This window comes from Hyposmocoma kahamanoa, unplaced genomic scaffold, assembly GCF_003589595.1.
Source record: "Hyposmocoma kahamanoa isolate Upper Pololo Valley unplaced genomic scaffold, ASM358959v1 100021, whole genome shotgun sequence".
Taxonomy (NCBI): domain Eukaryota; kingdom Metazoa; phylum Arthropoda; class Insecta; order Lepidoptera; family Cosmopterigidae; genus Hyposmocoma; species Hyposmocoma kahamanoa.
In genome coordinates this window covers 5903143-5925919 of record NW_020653200.1, presented here as the reverse complement: position 1 = coordinate 5925919, position 22777 = coordinate 5903143, and the positions used below count along the sequence as shown (strand labels likewise).

Sequence of the window (22777 nt, the reverse complement as noted above, 5' to 3'; positions counted from 1 at the left end):
TACGCGTTTTTCATTTGTTTATAGTTACGTGATATAGTAGATGTTAAATCTAAACCTACACACCAAATATATTGGTAGGCTGCCTGCCTGTTGTGACCTTCACTACAATCAACTACAATCTGAAAACATTCGTTATTTCAAAACAAGCTTATATCCACCCATAGTCTATCCTAATAATAATAATGTTGTGTTTCTATCAGTTTTAAACTCGGAGTTTGAACTAAAGCACAAGAGGTAATAGTAATGTGCCGCCTATTAAAAGAGGGTAGGTGAATACCTAAAGTTTTATTATCGGGCACAGTCGCGACGGCCTGGCGCCTACTTCACGCGAGGCGGATTTTCATTTGTCTCTCCATGTAAAAATCAGACATTTACATACTAAGTAAAATCAGCATGATAGTAATCTGGTGATCACATTAAACAGTTTTGCAATAAAGCTGACTTGATTTTTCTAAAGTATGTTTTCGTGATTATGTATACTCAAACTTTATTGTACACTTTTGCCGCCGTTTATATACGGAATAAAGTCGGCGACTGGTTCCCTACCGCAGTGTTACGTAACCTCCGCTCGAAATAGTCTGTACTAGGTACAGCCGTACACACATTGTGCCACCTCATTGTGGAATTCTTGAGAACTAAAGGGGAGGGGTGTACGTCAGCGACACGATGGCTTAGAGATCCATGACATGAGTCCTAAAGACAGCCCATTGAAAAATTGTTCCGTCGTGTAAGTTTCCGCGAGAATAAGTTTTGATATTTCGTTAATAGTATATCCAATATTCATATTACATGTTATATACCTGCTGACAAGGTAATTGCTTTTTATTACATGTATGTTCTGTCTAAATGTATTGATCCTTTCTGTTCAAAACCTATGTTCCGTAGCACCATTGCGAACAAGCACCATTTTTCACTTAATAAAAATTACACGAGATCTGGAACTCGATTAGAATAGAAATATATGGCAAGTTCTAATCATGATGGAATTTTCGATGGCCCGAGAAATATCTTGTGAAATTTCATTCTTAGACACTTATTTTTATATGCACTCATTTAAACGGCCACGTAAGAAACTATTTTTTTACGAAAAAATGCTCTGACCACACAGAGGCAGTACGCCAGTGCGGAGCCTCAAAGGTAACCAATTGTGTGGCGATCAGTCAAACCTTTAGTTGCCTGGTGAGAGTTTTCTTTAATAACCAACCTCAGATGTTTGGTATTTTTAGTATAGACGTAATAGCCATTTACCGCTTTAGTGCCTAAACTTATTAGACAGTAGATAAAGTGGTGGATTGTCAAGATCTAACAGATTGACAGTGAAAATTTAAGTCCCCTGAATGTCAGTCCCCTGTTCACGTATGTGATAAGTGGCTGGAAACCAGGCACAGGCAAATGTATTTTCCAGCTATAAGCATTAGTATTTCATGAAAATGTCGTCACGTTCCGACTAATTAGAAAATATTTTATAATTAGGAAGTTGTCGTTTTAGTTAAGTACTTTTGTGACCTATGCAGTAATATTAATAAAGCGAATTATTGAGACTGAAAAATTAATGTACAACAGTTTTTGTATGTTTTCTGCTTGCTTACTAAAAAATAAATTATTCTTTTGTGATACAGCTTTAAATGTTTCGTTTTATATCCATTTCCTGACCATTTTGTCAGTCCCTTTACCATTTTTTTTCAGTTCGCATAGGTATTTTTGTTATTTTTTTCACTGTTTTTCATAACAATATATTACGAATATCTTTACAAACATGCAAGGCTAATTTACGAACTAAAATATACAAAACATAAACAAATTCATTATGCTTTTGGTCAAAATGAAATATCTCTAAAATACGGTAATTGTGCAAATCCGATTTCTGCATAACCGCTTATGTTCCTAACGTTCTCGTTTTTTGATGTGAATCAAGTACTTGGACCCCTTTACACACCGATTATATTATATGCTCGATGCCTTTACACAAACGTGTGTGACCAATATTGAAATTCAACTGAGCCATTAAAATATCCTTCCTTGAAATTGTTCCACTCGTATTTTGCTCTTTTGATATAATTCTCCATTGTAAATGATACCAATGATTTTGTTTTCCTTTATATCGTTTTGGCGTTTAGAACTCTCGTGTTTTTAATACACTGTACAGCTACACAGAGTTTTATCTGTACAAAGCATAAGCAGCAAAGCATAGTACTCAAATTTGTTTTCAATAATTTTATTTTCAGTACTACTTGTGCCGCAGTATTATGTAAGCTTTTGCGTCAGCACCAGCACAACGGTCATGACATTGACATGTTCGTACTCATGAACAGATGTATTTCAGAAGTGCATTTGAAGTGGTAACAGTATAAATAAGCGATGAGAAACAGTTGTCAAACATATGACGTAGTAGTTGACGTATCGATACGAAAACATCGTCGTTGACTCGATTTGGCGACTACAGTCGCTCAGTGGCTAGCACTGTGGGCGCTCGGCACCACATGGTAGAAGGCTCTGGCAGGACCAATTTGGGAGACGGAACTTTTTGAAATTGATCTTGGTCTGACTGTTTCTCAATAGTGCTTCGGAGTTAATCTAGTTCCTGTGGTGTACCACGAAAACCCACGGAAATGATTTCTTTCCACGGCATTTGTGGAAAGAAATCATTTGTTTTTTGAAGAATGAAAGGCACAGTCAAATGTGTTGGTACACCATCCTTTACACATCCCAATCATTGTAAAATATGTGTATTAAAAATATTAGACACCTACACATTATACACACACTTGTAACTACGATGTAAGTACGAATCCGACTGAGAGCAGCCAATGTGTCTTGTACCTAAACTATAATATATGTTATGTGCAATGTAAATGTACGCACCAGTTCAATTTTCGCAATGTAAACTTAGCTTAAAAAATATTTTTTCATTTTCATTTTTTCTGTTATTCAAACATGTTCTGTTTCCGATAACAAACTACCTATTTACAGCTTTGCAGTCAGCTACCTAACACCCTGAATACTGAAGAGATCAAAATGATTTTATCCTCCTTCATCCATGTCTCCTTTAACAATGTCGAAACTTTGTGGTAAAACTTTTGAATAGCCAGATTATACGAGTGAAGCACACCTAAACCACTGACGTGAAGTTTTCCTTCGATTGACCTAAATTTCTGTTTAAGACTGCAACATTGCTGCGACTAGTTCAAGTTCGCATAGTACAAGTAAACAGCTGCATACATAGATTTATATACTAAATCCACACAAATATCAGAGTACTGAAACCCAAGGCCCGGAACCCGTTTTCAGATTGATTAAATTAAAATAAAACGTATTGGTTTTAGTTAAAATGTTGCTGTACCTACAGATTAGGGAGGAAAAGCAAAAATATCTTGTTAACGTATGTGGACATTGGATTTTGATCAGATCTTTCTAAATAGTACTTACATACCTGCATTTACAATGCCAATAGCTACAAAAAGGTCATTCATTTTGAACGACCGTACAAATTAGCATCATTTGACTTCTGAGGGTTCCGACGAACTTATCGATTTCAGAGTGAGCTAAAACGACTGGACCGTGACTTGAGATTCTGCAAACCTACTCAATAAATATTAAATCTTTGATGTATCACGCATTTAATAACTACTTGGTACTAAATAAATACTTGGATTCTTGAAGTGTGAAATTATAGGAATAGAGTGCTCCGTGCCAAAGATCAAACCTAGAACACTGCTCTCTTTTTGTATGCTTATGTCAACATCATCACCTCTTTACGTGTTCCAGTAATGGGCACGGGACTCCTCTAATGAGAGAGTTTAGACTTCACATATTGCCTAAAGGTTTGTTTTTATTATAGCCCTATATCGCGGGTGCCATGGACATACACAAACAAACACAAATTACACCTAGGCTCTCGAGATAAATAAATGTAGGCCATACAAATATTTGTATCGGCCCCGGTATCGAACCCGGGAGCTCTGCGTGACAGTCCAGCATGGTAACCGTACGGCTACAGTGGCAGTTTGTGAACCTTGCAGGTTGTGAACCTTCTTCGACAATGTGCTTATAAAAATTAAACTATTATTTACAGCTACGTTTACCCAACAATGGACGAGTTGGCCAACCAGATCAACTACGTGCTTGGCCACTTTGGAATAAAATCTTTCATCGGCTTCGGCGTCGGCGCTGGCGCTAACATCCTCGCACGGTTTGCTCTTGCACACCCTTCCAAGGTAAGCAATAATGCAAGCCAATCATACTACTATACAGTTATGCTCTATCATACATACATTAAATATACATACATACACTTCACGCCATATTCTCATGGTGGCAGGCAATGACCCCAGTCTTCTACTTGCTACAATCCTGTCACACATTTTTCGCCTAATAATTTAAATATAAGTGTACGACGATGTTCTATCCTAATGCTATACAATTATATTAACGTCTCTATCGTCCTATCTTCCCACTTGAAACTTTATGTCCGCGTTACGTGGTATTTGAAATAATAGTAAAGTAAAATATGTAGCGATATAAAATTAACGCAATTCAATGTCAGTAATTTGTACTTTTGACGTTTGCGGTTGTCACAGAACAGTTTTTAAAATTTGTCTTCTTGTTAAGGATAGGATAGGTAAACTTCTTTCAAATTCAAAACACCCGTCGGCATTTTAGTAACGTAACTTATATTTAAAATTTTGCTATTTTCTAATAGGTGGATGCAGTAGCCTTGGTAAACTGCACATCAAGCCAAGCCGGCTGGATCGAGTGGGCCTACCAGAAGATGAACACCCGCTCGCTGCGCTCGCGCGGAATGACTCAAGCAGTACTTGACTACTTGATGTGGCACCACTTCGGCCGGGTACGTATTCACCTGTTCAAGTTGAAGCCATCTCTGCAAATCTATTTTATTTAATTCGCAAAAGGATTTCGATGCAGCTTTACATACTAAAGTATACATTATACATTTAATATTTCAACACAAAATGGTATGTTGGATTCAAATCAAATATTCCGTCTGTCTACGTAGACAGGTGGTCTCTACATACATACTCTTATACAACCATATTTATTTATAAGCAAAGTCGAAGAATTTTTTTTCTTTTTAGAAACTGAGCGTCTTTTGTGTGCCTTTATATAGTAACATCACTGTTACTGTACAAAAGTACATCAAAATACTTTTTATTTGTCTAATCCTGTGCTTTGAAATCGAAGAATACATTTGTAAAATACGAATCTTGGAATCAGACCCAAGATGTGCGAAATCATTTTCAACGATGCCCTTATGCGAGTTGTATTTCATTCCTTGTAAACCTTTGACATGCAAAGTAACGACATAAAGCGAATGACGATTTGTATTTCATTCCTTATAATCCTTTGAAATATACAGGCCAAGGACACAACGCAAATTACTCCCATCATGTGACATAAACACAAGAAGCGCTTTTGCTTTGGTCAGTATGTTTCTTTAGTGCGTGCGGGGCTAGCTGCCATAGCGATTACGCAATTGCACAATTGCACAATTTTACCACTACAAAACATTTTGCTAGTGAGTCAAAGATTTTATAAGTAACAAAAGGTAGCATATATTATAAGCGCTCCAAACGTGATACGCTAAAAGTTGGCTTATTATTATGGTAGGTATATAATTATTTACTGTCTACACTTATTTGATGTTCCGCCTATATAATATTTTTTTCGGTCTAAATAGTGAAGTCAAAAAACGCCACTACAATAAAATTTACAGATTAGTGAAGTAACAAATTAACTTGACTTGACGTAAGTACTTTAGCCGATAGATGTAGTAATTTAAATGAATGAATTGGATTTTGACATATGTGCTTTAATCCGCTGACCCTAGCATTCAGAGACTTGTCGTTTCTGACTTATTCCATCCAAGCTCTCGTTAACTCTACATAAAAAAACTATTTTCTCTACAATTAGTCCTCGCTAAGGGAACTGCAATAAGGTGATAGTGTCTCATAGAACGCGATGGTACATTAAACGAAATATCACCCATTAGGTCAAAGCAATCAACATTACCATTTATAATCTTTAGAATATACGCTATATCAAAGATTTTTCGGCGAATATTTAGAGTTTATTATTGTGACGATACAATGTGTTGCCATTTGTGACTTCTAGTTGCGGTGTACATAACTACCTTTTTTTTTACTTATAAAATTATGTAGCGAGCTTATAAATCCGAAGAACTTCCTTTCCGCATCAATCAACGGTTACAATTGTAACTTTTCAAACTATTTGTTTAGGTTAAATTTGAGATACATTTTGTTTTTTTATGACTAAAATTAGTATACTGAAGAGGCAATTTTTCCAGTTCCCAGAAGAGCGCAACCAGGACCTCACTCAAATGTATCGCATGTACTTCACACGCCACGTGAACCCGACCAACCTGTCGCTGTTCATTGATTCGTACATCCGGCGCACAGACCTGGGCATATCGCGCGACACCGATACGATTAAAGTGCCGGTGCTTAACATTACTGGAGCTTTGTCCCCGCACGTTGATGACACCGTGACCTTTAACGGGCGTCTGCACCCTTCGAACTCCACTTGGATGAAGGTGAGACATGACGTTATCCCAGAACTTGCCAAAGGTATCCTCGACAGCGACAAAAGTGTAAAAAGTTCAGAATTACTGAGTTACGAGGATCCCTAATGCGCTTTCAAGCGAGGCATTTTGGCGAACTCTCTTTGCCCATATGTCAAGTAGTATGACAGGTCTACTAGAATCTTGTGACATGAGATCAAATATAGAAGAAAAATTTTATATGGCAATCTATATTCATGGTATTATTTTGGATTGATGTAAGAAACGTAGTAAACTACTGTGAGGAAAATATTATGTAAATGTAACCATTTTGAAAACTTTAGGGTAAACACTATAGACTTACAAACGCACCGCAAAATTGTTGACGTAATCTTCCCGATATTTTAAAAACACGTCTATCAAGTATTTATGCATGACCTGGTAGTAGTACAACTCCTTGTGAAAGAGTTCGTCCAAGGAAGTACTGCCGTCTTACCTATATCTGCCGCCAAACAGTAATGTGAGCATTACAGCGTTCCGATTTTAAAGGGTAAGTAAGGGTGCTGGTTAAATTACAGGCAATCTGACTTGTCAACTTACATCTCAGGCAGTCTGCCACCCGGGAACAACCCTAAATTTGCTGCCCCCTCTATTTTCACTCTAGGCTAGACTTGATTGTATTATCTTCGCCTGCCGTCGCCACCTTTGTCTTGTTCAGGATATCGTTTTTATTTTAAGTAAAAAAATTAATTTTGACTAGTTAGGGCTGAATCGCGTGGGCTGCGCGCCCCCATTATTGTGCCGCCCGGGACCATGGCCCCCTCTGCACCCCCCACGCTACGCCACTGGTCACAAAGCTACTAACGCGGTGGCAGTGCCTCTCAGATTTTTGCGATAAAGCTCTCGAGTGGCACTGCAACTGCTATGGATAGGCGTGTCGCTTACCCACGACTTGTTCGTGGCATTGTAAAAAAACCTCAACATTAGTTTTTTTCCTATTCTAATGAAACTGTTCTACCCTATTGACATTATTTTCAGGAGGCCCTTTTAACAATATATGTAGGTGTTTTGATATATTTCTCCGCGTATTACAGATTTCCGACTGCGCTATGGTACTCGAAGAGCAACCAGCTAAGATCTCCGAGGCTTTCCGTCTCTTCCTACAGGGAGAAGGATACGGTAAGTAATCCATGCCGCGATAATGCACACTACACTGCACATAACTACTTCAATAAACATTACTCTGTATATTGAAACAGAAACAATTAGGTATTTCATTTTAGTGCAGTGTAATCTATTATATTTGACGCTGTGTTATAGTTATATAGAAATTTATATAAATTCAAAGCTCTACTATTTGAAATGGTAACGCGTGTTTGCAACGTTCTCAGAACATGCTGAAATGGTTTCAGTGTTGAATTTCAACTAGTATCCTTAACATGATATTTTATTATAACTGATTATTGCTTTTCTCAATAATCAGTGTTAGCCGGGATTTGTACCAATATTTAAAATTAAAAAGACAAAAACATTAATAATTTTTTGCTCGCTGTTTTCTTAGGAACCTAAACTTTAGAAAAACCTTAAGTATTGAAGCTCGTTCTCATTTTACCATGTCCGTCGATTTTTCAATGTCCCACACTAAAAATGTAACATTAAAATCTATTTTTAATGGCACATAACCGAAAAGTGAAATAAAAAAAAGTACACACGGTGTATCGATTGGACCATTGTCTTGATACGTGTTAAACATAAAAGCTTCACGTTGCTGCCCACTGGCCTGGTAGATGCAATTTAGCGCAATCACGCTCCTGCAATTTGCTCGAATGTACCGAGCATTGACACTACTGTACACACATTGATGGTAATCTTAACACGGTACACCACAATTGCAAGTCATAGAGCTACTCTAAACATATATATAAATTAATCTTGACGTTTAACAGATAATTAGACCGTTCTCAATATATACTCATATCTGTACACAATACCATTCTGCCAAATAAGATAAATTTAATTTAGGTATAAGAGTCGTGTTCATGTAGCTTTAAATTAAAAAAGTCTTTTTTAACAACCCTACTTTAATTATTTAATTATTCAGAATTTTCAGATCTTATTATTTTAAACAGTATTTAACGCAAGGCTACATAATGTAATAGTGATAATTTTTTTGTGTAACTATGAGTACGAGTACGTTAATGAATGAAAGTTACTTATCAATTCACTTACAAGTCAGTCAGATTGTAGCCAAAATGCATTTTTGCGCTATTTCTGACTGTGTCCTCTAGTCAGTCTCGATTGTAGCATTTTGTTTCGGTTCCCATATTACAAAATGTAGCATGCGTATCTATGACAAGGGGTTTCTAGAAGAATGCTCGCTAGCCATCGGCATTAAATATATATAACAAGATTCTGCAACATACATAACATAGCCTGCATCACAATTGTTTTCTTTACAATACAAAGTCACCGCCGCCACGCGTTTCAACCCGTACCTGTTTAGTTAAAACATTCAGGTAATATCATAAATTATTCATCATTGTATAAATGTTATTTCAGTATTTTCGATGTTTAAATCAAATTGTAGAAAGGCAGGACCTCACGTCTAAGCAGCGCACGCTGGTATACAATTTTCTAGGAACCCTCATTAAATTCATAATAAATGCGAACCAGTAATTAGTAAAACCAATTGACCGGTGTGGATTACGTAATATTTTTCTGTTCTCATTATGTTTGAGCGCGGAAATGCGAATGAGTTGGGCCCTGCCACCTGGTATGTATGGCGGGGATACCGCCTGTAGCGCTTGCCGGTATTTTAGATAATCACTAGAGATCTGAAGATTCCCCTCCGACCTTGCATCGTCTTTACACCATTACTCAGTCCAAATATCTTCTTAATAGGCTGTGGTTCAATAAGTTTCAAATTAAAGTTTAATAACTTAGTATTTTTTCCTTCCAAAGCAAATTGAGTTTGGAATAAATCATCTTTATATTATTGTGGAAAATAAGTAAAAGTCAATTCTCGAGCCTTAAAGATGTAACTTGTGCTAACTCTAGATGGTCAGGGTCAGTCTCATCAAAACTGTCCAAAAAATTCCAATGTCAAGAATCAGTGCCCGTGCACCAACAATCTCCAGGGCAGACCGCAACATATTTCATGTCTTCTGATCTCTGGTGTTGAAGTATGATTACTTATTTACCTATTACCGATTGTACTCGTAGTTTGGTTTCTCCTATTAAAAACCCCGCTACACATTGTGACGTGACTTTTTCCATAGTATATGTGACAAAGTAGTGTTGTGTTTTTAGTTATAGGTATAATTGTATATTAGTTACTATTTGTGTGAATGATGCTACTTTGACAAACCAATGAGCAGAACAAAAGCAAACTGACCCTATTGTTACGATAATAACATATTTGAATAAATTTTTTAAAAAGATATAAAACAGTGTATTTCAAAAAAATCAATAAAAATTTCATGAGCCTAAACACGATAGTTCTACTGTAATTAGTTAAGGAGCTGGGTAGGCTTGAGACTGTCATGTTGCAGCATCAGATGAAGGTTATTATGTTTTTGAATCAGATTTCCATCATATACAAAGTCAAGTTCAAATCGACTAGTTAAAATAAAATAAATATTAATTTTATGATCGATGTCCCTACACCGACTGACCGAGAAAGATGACCTTAAAACAGCTGAATAGATGTTCATCAAGCATAACTAAGGACCATCCCGAAACTAGCCTCCAAATAAGGTCAGGAGATCAGTCCATCCGTTTGGGAGCTACGATGCCACAAACAAACATACAGACAGACACACACATGCACACACAAAGATTTCAAATAAATTTAAAAAATACTCCCGTCTTTTTGCATCGGCGATTAAAAAAAAACAAACCTGATTACCTAAATGAAATATTGAATAGACAGGAAAAGTCAATTTATTGTAGTAATAGTAAGTAATAGTAAGTATTAATGTAGTAAATACGTAAAAATAAAAGCAAAGCGGCAATGTAAATGTTATTGCAATAAATTTTATTGTACTCAAATTAATAATAAACTTAAAGAATTAAAACTCGAAATACATATATTAACATTATAACATACGTATATACACTTGTAATACTAGTGGTGCCGTCAATAGAATTACTTTAAAGTCCAATTTTGACTTCCTAGATGAGTAGTTTGTATTACTGTGCAGTAAAAACATTTCCGGAAATCCGGAATTCGAAAAAAGTCATTAATTGCAATTTGGTGGGCTTTAACATCTCTATGTCACTCCTTGTAGCTATATATGTACATGTATATATGTAATATGGAACACTTTTTTCCGACCATTGCACATTACAATAAAATCACGTGCATGTAAAATTCGTACTCATTTGATAATAAACGAAACACTAAAGTTTACGTCATTTATCATAAAACTTATGCAAACACCAATCATTTTCACAGATATAGTAATATAATTCATAATCACAGTGCAATATTTTGTACTATCACGAACTGAAATCGAATGATTTCATCGCAGTCTGTTTACATACTTATTGATAATCATCAATAATTTTCGCACGCGCGTTTAAGTCCAATTATTGCAAGGAAGATTTGTAAATAAATCATATTTAACCTGTTGCATACAAACCTCTAATATTCAATTTTCTAACGCTTGCAGCATTCTTGCTTTAAAGGAGCATAACAAAATAGTCTAACTAGTCATAATACTGTATCATCGAATAATAAATTTAATGCAATCAGGAGCAACCTCGTAACCGAACTGTTTGTAATTTAAATAGTTAATAATGTTGTTTAGGTTGTTAGGTTGTTTTTGGTGTCTCCTCTAAGTACTATCTAAACTATCCAGATATCTATAAAATAATCTGTAAATTACCAACTCGAACATTAAAATTTTAATTAAGTAGTACATTCAGGGGCAGTGTTGATCGAGAATAAATTTGATATAATAATAGCTATTATTTTTAAATTATAAAAATTACAACCTTTGGATTTTTTTATAGTATCGATCAAAGTAATTTTGTTGAACGTAGGAAAGACAATTCCATTACAATAAAAAAAAATTACATTTTTGGCTTTTTTGCTCTTTTCTAAAGACAATTTTTAATGTTGTTGGCAGGCGACTTCCACTTATTGCCCGTGAACGAGTTTCAATTATTCTTACTAATTAGTAAGTTCTGTGCTTCCATGACGCATTTGATAATATTTGTTCATTTTATTATATTAAAAAGAGAGAGGTGTGTAGAATTTACGGGTGGTGTGGGTCATTTTGAGCAGATTAACCAAAATTTTTCGAGCGTTAACCTGAAACTGTACACTAGGACTAATATTTCGTAAGATCTGTATCTACGTGAACAATATCTAGTTGTAAAGGCATAAACTACACAGAAATGTGAATAATTAATTTTAATTTCTATAACCACTTATTTTTTAATAAATACGGAAAGTTGCATAGTTAATTAAATATTATCCACTATTTCTAGTGCTTCCTATTCTGACGAGTAGGACTTATACTTGATAAAGGATGAAGGTTTAAGTGCTACTGAATGTGGACGTAAGAAATGCCTCCATCTCCAGGGAGAGAGGCACCCTTTTGACAGGGGTAAACAATGTTGTACTTGCAAAATTTCCCTATATTTGGCAATGTTGAACAACGGAAATTAACATTCAGAAACAATGTCCTACATTCTGCAATTAGTTGTCAACAAGGTAGTACCCAACGTCCGGTGATCTCTCTAGTCATCTAACATTGGGCCGCGACTCTACGACAGTTTTCTGTAATATAATAATCGTACTCAGGAAATACTCAAAATGATCCGCCTAATTATCTCTCGAAATTGTTACACCGGGAGATGCAGTACTCCTAACGTCGCGTATAATTTGTTATAAAATAATTCTTTCACAATTTTTTTATTAAATAAAGTTGGCTGTACTATTCCCAAAATTGTAATATAATAGTGCGTTCCTCCTAAAGAGTACACAGAAAAATAACAATTTTAAAATTTCTTTGGATAAGATTGAAACAAAAACCATCGCATTAAGATTGAGGCCTAGAGGCGATTTATGCAGAATGAAGTTTCTGATGCGGGAAGGGCATTGTGGCAAACCTACATCATAATCAGGAAAAACCGACAATTCATAAACACGCTACATTTATGATCTTCCTTCCTGTTAGCTTCATTAGATTCATTATATGTATAAATCGTATCTAATTATTCCTATCCAGCGGATGGTCGCAGTTAAATTACAATACGCTAGAAGTTGAAATGTTTCATATTCATATTTTTTTCGCTACTATAGAAAGTCGCTACAGATCCAAAGGAAACTAATTAATAATTACCTTGCTGTAATCGAAGCCAGCTTTCGTAACACATACGTACCCGCGTTTCATTTTTCACATTTACCGTCCGCTCGATCTGAGGCCTGGATTAGGTACCCGATTATAAAACCTGATCTAACATTTTGTTCATTTATTTTTGTTTTGTTTCCACCCGATAGCTGTATTATCACTGCAAAAAATTAGCACGTGCCGACGTAGTTCAACCTTTCAGGGGCATGTCACTTTGTAGCGAGTAAACAATATTGAGGCTTGCGTAGACGAAGTAAGTAAAAAATTTTGAAACCCTTAGCATTACTTAATAATAAATTACTTGTTAATACTAATAAATTACTTGTTAATACTAAACTTCTTTGACATAAATAAGTGTAATTTTTTGGAAGAAATGTTATTTTATTTAAATAGTGCTAAGAGTTGATGTATGTTTTGCTCAAATAAACAGCTCGCTTACCTACAATCAATGATAGAGTATATACATATCTTCTTACAGAATCCTCAGATAAAAATTAAATAGCTTGTGCAGTCAGTGTGGCTACTCGATTTTATTGTTATCTACAATAAATAAACTGTAATTCCTATATTTGAAGAAAACTACGTAATGAGTATATTAAACAATTTAGAGGTAATCTAGCTGTTTACAAACTTGTAAGTACCTACTGTATTTAGACCTGTATTAAGCTAAGACATTCAGTCATTATTTAAACAACTATATGGGTACGTACTTAAATTGTAGCACCATCGGGTATGTAACCAGAAATAGAGACGAAATGTCATTTAATCGCTCCGATTGGTCAGCCCGAATGCGAAACAATTGACGAGAGTCGTCAATTGTTTCACTTCAAAATGACCAGTTTAACTTGAGCATTGCTATAATGGACGAAAATTGAAAAATTACATATTTAATTACTGATGAAATGTGATTCCGATTGTTTTTGTAATTAGATGTTTTGCTGTGTTTCTCACACCACCGAATGGAACAGCTCCCGTAGTTAGAGATATTATCTTTATTACAATAAATACAAAATATTTTTGGAATATACAGAGACGTTCACACAGGTCACTTGTTGGCGCTGCACTATTTCAGCTTTCTAATGTGTGATTACAGTGCAAACGAGAGTAGATATTTAAAAGTGATATAAGACCCATAAGCCTGATGAGTTGCCAGGGATGGATGGCCCTTATTTCATCTGTATTTCTTGTTATATACTCGATGTACTGTACCTATTGTGTACCTCAATTTTATTCACTTGTGTCTCAATTTGTCGCAAAATAGAAGTCAGCTTATTTTATGATAAAACTTTAGATTTTTGCTCTAAACAAATTAACATTTGTAATTGGTGACCTTTTGTTTTCTTGCTTGATTTATTTAATATTTTTTGCAACTCTCTATCTTTACACCCTGAATAAAATCAAACTATTATTTACTTGTATCGGTTAATCTACACTGAGAAGTAACAATTCCCAATTTGTCTGTCCATCATCAAACTTTTAAAATTAAATAATGTTTAAACCATCAATCACTTAGACATGATTTAAAATAAATGTACGGAAAAGCTAGGACTTGGTGTTTTTTTTCTAATTGTGGCGATTTCGTATCTAACTCACGAGGTTGTTTCTTCATTATTTTGTAATTAAATTTGCTTTTTATGCTGTTGTGACACTGAAAAAGCATGTGTGTGAATAAGAGTTCGATACTAGAAATATTGATTGATACAAAATTTATGAACAACCTCCTGAAGTTTTTGCCTCGTATATATCTGTAACCGGCGTAATGTGTTTTGCGTTGCAGTCGCGCCTCTGTCGCCGACGAAGATCGTCGCCTTCCGTCGGCTATCGGACGACGAGCAGCGCCGTCCCTGTCGCCACTCTCCAGTCATCCGCATCACCGAAAACCCGATCTCAGAGGCAGTGGTTTGCTAAGCTGGGAGCGCGACTTGCTCCCCGTGAGCTCCGCGACGCGCTAGCTTCCTGCGGCACTCGCTTCTACGCTACATCCATCCTACGCATCATATGAGGACCGTGCTTACAGGGCGACGTTGACTTCGTGTAAATGTACTCGTTTTGGGAAAGAGTACTAAATATATCACGTATTGCCATATTCTGACTAAGTATCACGTCAAATAAAAAAATAACCAAAAAAAAAATAGGTACCAACATCTTTCCCCGGCGATTGCTTTGATTATTACCCGATGTCAACTTTGTCCTGTAAGGTGTTCTTGACACATAAACTGTTGGTGGCTATTTAGTTGATTTCGCGCCAATTCGCTTCTGGTGAGTTGCTATGTGGTTTGAAAGTTTGATCAATGATGAGTATGCATAAAACCGGATCGGCACATTCGACGTATAATTCTATATTCTATTGTACGTGTTTATTATTGTAACAATCATGTTTTAGGATAGTTGATTTAATAAATATATTAAATTATATTACTAGATCATTTAAAAAATCATCATATGTGTGTTTCTGCATAATAATCAAATAAGTTCATGTCATTTTATCCATATTATTCTGATGATCATAAATACGTAGTGAAAGACGATGTTGTAGTAGGTTTAGAAATAGTTAAGCTGTTCAAATTAGCGACAAATCACGAATAGACACATAAGAATTTTATCAGTTGTATGTGAACATATTTAATCCTTCTACTAAATTTAGCACATTTTACTTGTTAAATAAAGAATGTTTTCATTTCCTTTTACAATAAATTGTGTCTATAAATTATAACATCGTGAATGTAATATAAGCAGTTTATAAAATATTTATACGTAATGTACCTTTGTGTATGTGACGTGCATGTAAAACCTGTTGTGGTATTGAAAAGAACCAAAGATATTTCGAAATAAGTGACATATCTTGGAAGGTGGGCACAGCCCTAATAGAAGTTACTGCCTAGAGAAATAGGGTGGACGTGCTGGGGCGCATTTCGCTGTTTCAATTTATGTCAAACAATAATTTTTTGAGTATTGTGTCTCACTGAATTACTAATATTATTAAAGATAGGCTAACTACGTATACAGGTGTCCCAGACCGAGTGACCCAAATAAAAATGTCGAATAGGGGGTTATGTTACCTGTTCAGTAATATCTATAAATTTGGGTTGTCCTTAGTAGTATAGAAATCATCGCCATTTTTAGAATATGTATGAAATTTTTGGTTCGAATTTACTCAAATTTGGTCTGATAAGTCTTAAATCGAATTGACCGCGATCGAAAACGATCAGGATAAGATGATTATTTGCCATCTGTGTTGACCTAATTTGTATTTTTAATTTATTTCTTGTCTTACATTAGAACCAAGGGGTTTGTGCACATTAATGTAAAAACTGCCTTCACTATTCACAATAAACCTGGAAAGAATTAAGAGTTCTACTTTATGGGAACATTTTCCTGTCAAGATTCTTCGCATCAACATCGGAAAATGACCAAAATAAATTTAATTAAAAAAAAATTAAGCCGAACCGGTTTTGTGTAAGAAAAAATGCTTTGTGTCTTGAAACCATACTGTTATTTGATAATTTACAATAAATTTTCAAAATGGCGTGCTTGTACAGAAATGTATAAATGAGAACGTCATAAGTTACTACGTACGAAATGCTTGACGGTTCTCTCTAATAGTGCTAGCTGTGGCGATTTTTTTCTCTTAAATCTTGTTCTGTTGATGCCTCCCTAGCATAAACAATGTCTTTAATATTGCTCCAAGGGAAATAATATATCGGGTTGAGGTGTTGGTGATAGAAATCACAAGATTTGGAGTGCACCATTGATAAATGTGATACACAACACACACACATAACAAAGTGGGAACTTACAGCATCACTAAGGATAGCATTACTAAGGATAACCCAATTAATAATAATGATATTTTATTATAATTATTTATTTCACATACAACTCTATAACAATACTATATAACGTTGTAAACCAAAACATTTGTTGTCTCTAAAGCCTCGAGCCTAACCTAGGACACACTGTGCTATAGGTCTCCAGACCTCCACCTAAGGATAAAATATTCTTAAAACAATGACTACGACAAGAATTATTCATATGAGAGATAAGCAAAAACTACATTTAAACAAAGCAAAATTTAAAAAAGTATATTTTCATTTAAACAAAGCAAAATGTTAAAACAGTAAAAGTTTTACTTAAACAAAGCAAAATGTTAAAAAGTAAAAATTAAAAAGAGACCTTCATAATGCGGTGTGTGTTCGTGTGTGTGGATTAATGAACACTCGGTCTGAGACACCCATATATTCACTCAGTTACTCTGTTACCTAATGTTATTTATTTTTAATATTTATATTTATAAAGTATTAATACTGAAAACGGAAACTAGATACGTGAGGACTTTGCTGGGTGCTATGCTAAGACCAAGTTAGTTTTTCGAAAATGATTACTTAATCGACAAAACGTTTTTTGGAGAATGAATATCGTTTTGTTTGTCAAGCTTTATTAAAGGCCTAATAAAAATATGTATCGACATTGTGAATTCTTTTAAACAATAATCTCAGGGCCGTATTCTAGAACTCTACTCAATGCTCAAGTCAGGATTTGAGTATGGTTTAAAGCACTCGAAATCATACTCAAGTCCCTGCCATTAGGGTCGTATTTCCAGTACTTGTGTTTCCAGTGCAATCCTGACTTGAGCATTGAGTAGAGTTCTAGAATAGGACCCTCAGTACAGAGAAGTAAAAAACCGACCACAAAAGTCATTTATCCCCTAGTTTGCCACCATTAGAGGTGGAATATTTTCTTCAAATTTAAATGGGACCACTACTGAGGTACCCCCATTCCAACAAAAAAGAATGTCCTTTTTTTAAAAGTCGGTTTATAATGTTAGACATATATATCAGATAATATTGTCAGTATTAATTCGCCAGTAGGTAGATTTCTTTTACGTAAGTTTATTTATTTAAAATAGTTATTTTTATATTTAGTATTTATGAAAAGGTGAAATTTTCACGGCTTATAGATTTGAGCTATGTAAAACAAAAAAATGTAGGTATTCAATTATTTATTGCATAAACACAGTGTGGATGACAAAATTTCTCGAGAGGGGTGTAACGAGAGCGGGCGGTGCGGCGACACGCGTACATACTGCGCTGAAATTGAACTTACATATTCCTTTCTAGTATTTTTACTGTCACTGTTCTGCACTGGCGCACATGGCGCGTCTCGCCGTTCGCCTCGAACTGCCTACTTTGAGTTACTCTTAAGTATTCTAGAGGCGTGGAATAACACAACACTATCTCCACCGTCTGGTCTTTTCTCCACTCGGCTTGCAAAACAAGGTTTTACATTTTGTCATACTATTTTTAAATCTGTGCAATTCCACGCCACTTGTCACGTTCTCAGAAGAGAGTGTAAACTGATTAATATTCCATCAGTAACAAGATAATAAATAATGTTGGAAAGTTCTTTTCGTAGTTAGGATAGAATTTGATCTGAATCTTATCTGAATATTGGAACTATGCGTTTCTTACCTAAACAAATATTTGTATGACGAGATTGTCAAGTTATCCTTTCACGAAACTGGTTATACTTTCAATTAGTCAAGGAACCTAAATGTAGGTATGCTTCGTAGAAGTACAATAACGAAACAATTTTAGAATATCAATTTCATTTGTTTAATAATGTAGAGGAAACATCAGATCTGAGTTTAATTACAATACAGATTATGGTAGATGTGTGGTATTATATGATTCTATTAAACGATGATTTTATAAAAACGTTTTTAATTTTTACCTAACTTGCACCTAATTTTGCGCTTGCTCAATAGTCGCGATTTAGTATGTGGCAATATTACAACAATTAATCGCTCTCTTTTGTTCTAGATATTGATAGCTTCGTAGGAACATCATTATACAAAAAAGGATTTTGTGGCTAAAGACGCTATAAATTCCCTCTTATTGCTTATGCAATAGCACATTACACGACTGCAAACATTATAGGCCAAAATATCGCTTGCCTGTGGACGACCTGACGAGTTCACCTCCCCATCGCGATCGTGCTCTTACTAAATACTCCTACTAGTACGAGCACTAAAACATTAATAGCCTGGTTGTCCTACTATACAAAAAGACTAAGGAATAACATTATATTTAAAATTTTATTCTTTTGGCTCCTATCACAGATTACATTATCATATATCATTATCACATATTACAATTGAACCCAATAACCTCAAAAAAAACCAAAACTAATCTAAATGAGAATGTTTATATGCGGCAGCCATCACTTTTTACAGAAAAAGTTAAATGGAAGATCACGTGTGCTTATTAAGTTCAAGCGCTGTAAACATGAATTCTGCGTATTCACGAGGTCAACAGGAAGACTTAATAATATTAGCTATTTATGTAGACGACATATTAAAAGCAAAATTCGAAATTAAGGATCCAGGAAAAGGATAGAGATCCAACCAGAATACGGTTAATTAAAATTAAGCAAAACGGTGTTATTTAAAAGGTTCTTCATAGGTTTGAGATGCAAAAATGTAAGGCAGTTAGTACACCAGCAAGTTTGTTGGCAACGTTTTGAAAAAGCTAGTATTTAGTAAGCTGTGGGGAAGAGTGTAGCCCACATGAAAACAGCCTACAGAGAACTGATAGGCTCACTGATATATAGCTGATTTGCTTGTATTCAAAACTAAACATTTAAATACCATGTAAGGCGAGTGAAGCGTATAAGGCCTAGCCGGAAACAAGGCCCAGTATTAAAAAATGTCAGAATACTCTTAATTCGTGCAACAGATTACGCACACATAGAAATTACATATGCAATCAGCTGGCAGTTTCAGGTTGCGTTTGCTACTATTTGGTCTATAGTATCCAAAAAGTCGGTATTGAGATGTACCTACCTCTACCCACTGTACAATACAATGTCGTCGTTAATCTCGGCCACTGTTCGATGAAGGTCGTTAATGCTGCTCCACACCCTGCGCTTTAGGAACGATACCCGCTTCCGCAAAATAGGGCTAAAACCATCCACGCGCGCCACCGTAAACATTCCCGAAGCCCTACGGTACCCCAGCAGCATTCTGACTGAGAGCGTCATTATACTGGGCGCGATACGCTTTCTGTGTGTACTTGACCCACAAGTTAGCTATTATATTCCGTGGAATTCTGACAGCATTTTCTTTTTGATTATGACGGTCAAATCTATTTTGCCTTTCACATAATTCGTTTTGTAATAAATAGTAATAATATGCCAAACAAACACCCCAATTATCATTAATAATACCAAATCATCGGTATGCCACTAGTCGTCACTCTGATGTGTACGGATCTCCTCTAAGAGTTTATGTGCTGTATTCGGCCACGCTAGCCCAATGCGGATTGGGGACTTCACTCTGAACCTTCCTCGACGTGCAGGTTTCATTAGGATGTTTTTCTTCACAGTTAGCGAGAGATATTGCTACTAAACTTTCACAAATGCACATAACTTAGAAAAGTAATAGGTACAATACCGCGGGATTCGAACCGTCGACCTCTAATTGAGAGGCAACCGTTTTCCCATCGCTTCTCTAAATAAATAATGCTAATTTCAAATTACTGTATTATAATAATTACCTAATACTAAGTAAATAATTCTAATTTCAAAGTCTGACAAGTCTTTCATTTCCGTTACAATCCTAATGTAAAGTACCTACAAGTACAACCTTAGCACATTCGGTTCCATACGGCGAGCAACGTATTTTCAGCTCTCTGAACCCCTGCTTGGGTTCCTTTTTCCTTGTAGTGAGCGCCTGATGTTATTGGTCAGATTTAATAGGCTCTTATAACGTAGGTATTTTGGATTTTTTAAGAGAGTTACGTATCTGTTACGTAGTAACTATTAAATAATCTGTGCCTAAAGTGGTTTTTGAAAATATGCGCATTCCCAGCCGGCTCGCAATTACCCTCAACATTCACAGGAATGCTCGGCTAGGGTCTCATACTGTTTGCGAGTTTCATAAAACCCTTAAAGTTCATTTCAGTATAATGGGAGGCTAATACATCCCCTAATTTGCTCCTAGCTATTTTGACGTCACTTTAGCTTAGATTTAAAAAATCTTCTAGTTTGGATTATCCTATCACGTACAATTCCTGAACGCGGTCTTCCATGCAAATTCCACATCTGAAACCCAAGCCGAGCCGCTGAACTTCTTTTACTTACAAGTTTGTTCCAACTCGCAACATAGCAACCTTTTCTACGCTCTCTATCCTCATAACTGAGCTCCGGTGCTTCACATAGCAAATTAATAATGATCCCATAAAAACTATCAATAAGCGATATGTGTTTATATCGCTACAATAATGATCGCCATAAGACCGAAATTCCTCTTGAAAATTAACTTCTCTTAGCTGTACCTCTCTCTCTGAAAGCAATTCCGAACTCCCCACAAATGAGTTCCTAATTATCAAATTTTGCGACTTAAACCGATGGTAAAACACCCTTTCTACTTTAAACGGTGGTGCTACTAAATCTAGTTTTTTCTAATAGAACCGACTATACGCAATAATATGGTGGTAGGCTTCGGCCGTGGCTAGTCACCACCCTCCCGACTCAGTCGAGTCGCCAAATAGTTTTTACCGTGTTCCGACTCGTGTTCGGGAGTTGCCATTAGGAGGTAGGGTCTGTTGCATTGCGTCTGACGACGAATTGTAACTAGCTTGTACTGCCACACTGACCACTCGGTTCTGGAGGCTAGCGGGATCCGATGCACGGTGCACCGCTGGCTGAACGTAGGAAGTTGGGGGCCCAAGTAGCGGGAAAGCCACCCGTGAAAGGCTGCCCCGCCACCCGACGAAAAATCCCGGAATGCTCCACCTTGCCGGTTGGAGACCGGAAGGGAGGTACAGGTGGCCATCTCCGGGGGGGTTCGGGCGTCCCCGCGGTCTCCATACCGATTGTATCCTAGTGTGGCAGCGTGATCTTGCTGCTTGGTTGAACACGACGCAGTGCCTCGTTCAACTGCCTTCCTCCTGCCTATTCACTTCTCCAAAACCAAGCATGAAAAGCAAAAATAAGAAAAAGTATACACAACGGTTGCACGTCCTCCCACTAAAAGCGCACGTCACTAACATCCGAGGTCTGCATTCAAATCTCGATTCGGTCCACTACCATCTTGAAACCGACAAACCGCAGCTGCTGTTCCTAACATAGACGCAGATCAGATGTCCGACTGACGCAGCGTACCTCAGCTACCCCGGGTATACTTTGGAGCACAGGTTCTGTCTGTGTGTACGTTCGCGATGACATCTGTGTCAAGCGTCTCAAGAACTTTGAGGCAACGAGTTTTTCTGTTTTATGGCTTATGGTAGACACAGGAGTTACACAAATAGTGTACTGCTGTGTTTACCGATCGCACAGTGGAGATCAGGAGACGACCAAGCTATTCCAATATCTGAGACGTTTGATGAGATTCAGCATAGCTAGTCATTCTAGGAGACTTTAATGCACACCATCAAAAATGGTTGTTCCCATACCAGAAGACTGATCACACTGGGAGAGAGACGCGTATCCTTGCGTAAAACGTTAAGCCTATCCCAGCTAGTCAGTGGCGCCACCAGGATACCTGATGTTGAATCTCATGCGGCTAATTGCTTGGACCTTCTGCTGACAACTGATACGGACTGATACTCTGTGGTTGTGAATACTTCCGACCATTGGCCCCACTGGGTACTTCCGACCATTGTCTGGTGAAAACTGTATCCGTATACTCCCCACCCGATCAGGGTCCTAGTGGATCAGGGCCATACCACTAGGGCCTAACTTTTATCTATCTGCTAACTTGTACCGCCACTTGTAGATGGAACAACTTTGATCATCGAGTTTCGGCAACTGGCAATCCGCAACTAGCTGTTTATGACGTTTTTCATATAATTTCAAGAAACTGCGCAGACGTAGCATTTTA

The 22777-nt window shown here is 36.4% G+C and overlaps 1 protein-coding gene across 5 annotated transcripts in view; it reads left to right on the top strand.

Annotated features, from left to right (window-relative positions):
• Positions 1 to 15706, top strand: part of LOC113225912 (protein NDRG3-like) — a 128019-nt gene extending 112313 nt beyond the window's left edge. For 2 of the 5 annotated variants that reach the window (XM_026458409.1, XM_026458400.1), the window contains exons 5-9: positions 4073 to 4214; positions 4700 to 4846; positions 6323 to 6568; positions 7630 to 7714; positions 14675 to 15702. In XM_026458409.1, coding sequence (XP_026314194.1) covers positions 4073 to 4214; positions 4700 to 4846; positions 6323 to 6568; positions 7630 to 7714; positions 14675 to 14805 — 751 coding nt within the window. In that variant the 3' untranslated portion in view covers positions 14806 to 15702. Of the gene's footprint in view, positions 1 to 4072; positions 4215 to 4699; positions 4847 to 6322; positions 6569 to 7629; positions 7715 to 9273; positions 9309 to 13046; positions 13151 to 14674 lie in introns of all 5 variants that reach the window. The other 3 variants (XM_026458392.1, XM_026458389.1, XM_026458382.1) reach the window with 3 other exon arrangements.
• The last annotated feature ends 7071 nt before the right edge of the window (positions 15707 to 22777 follow it).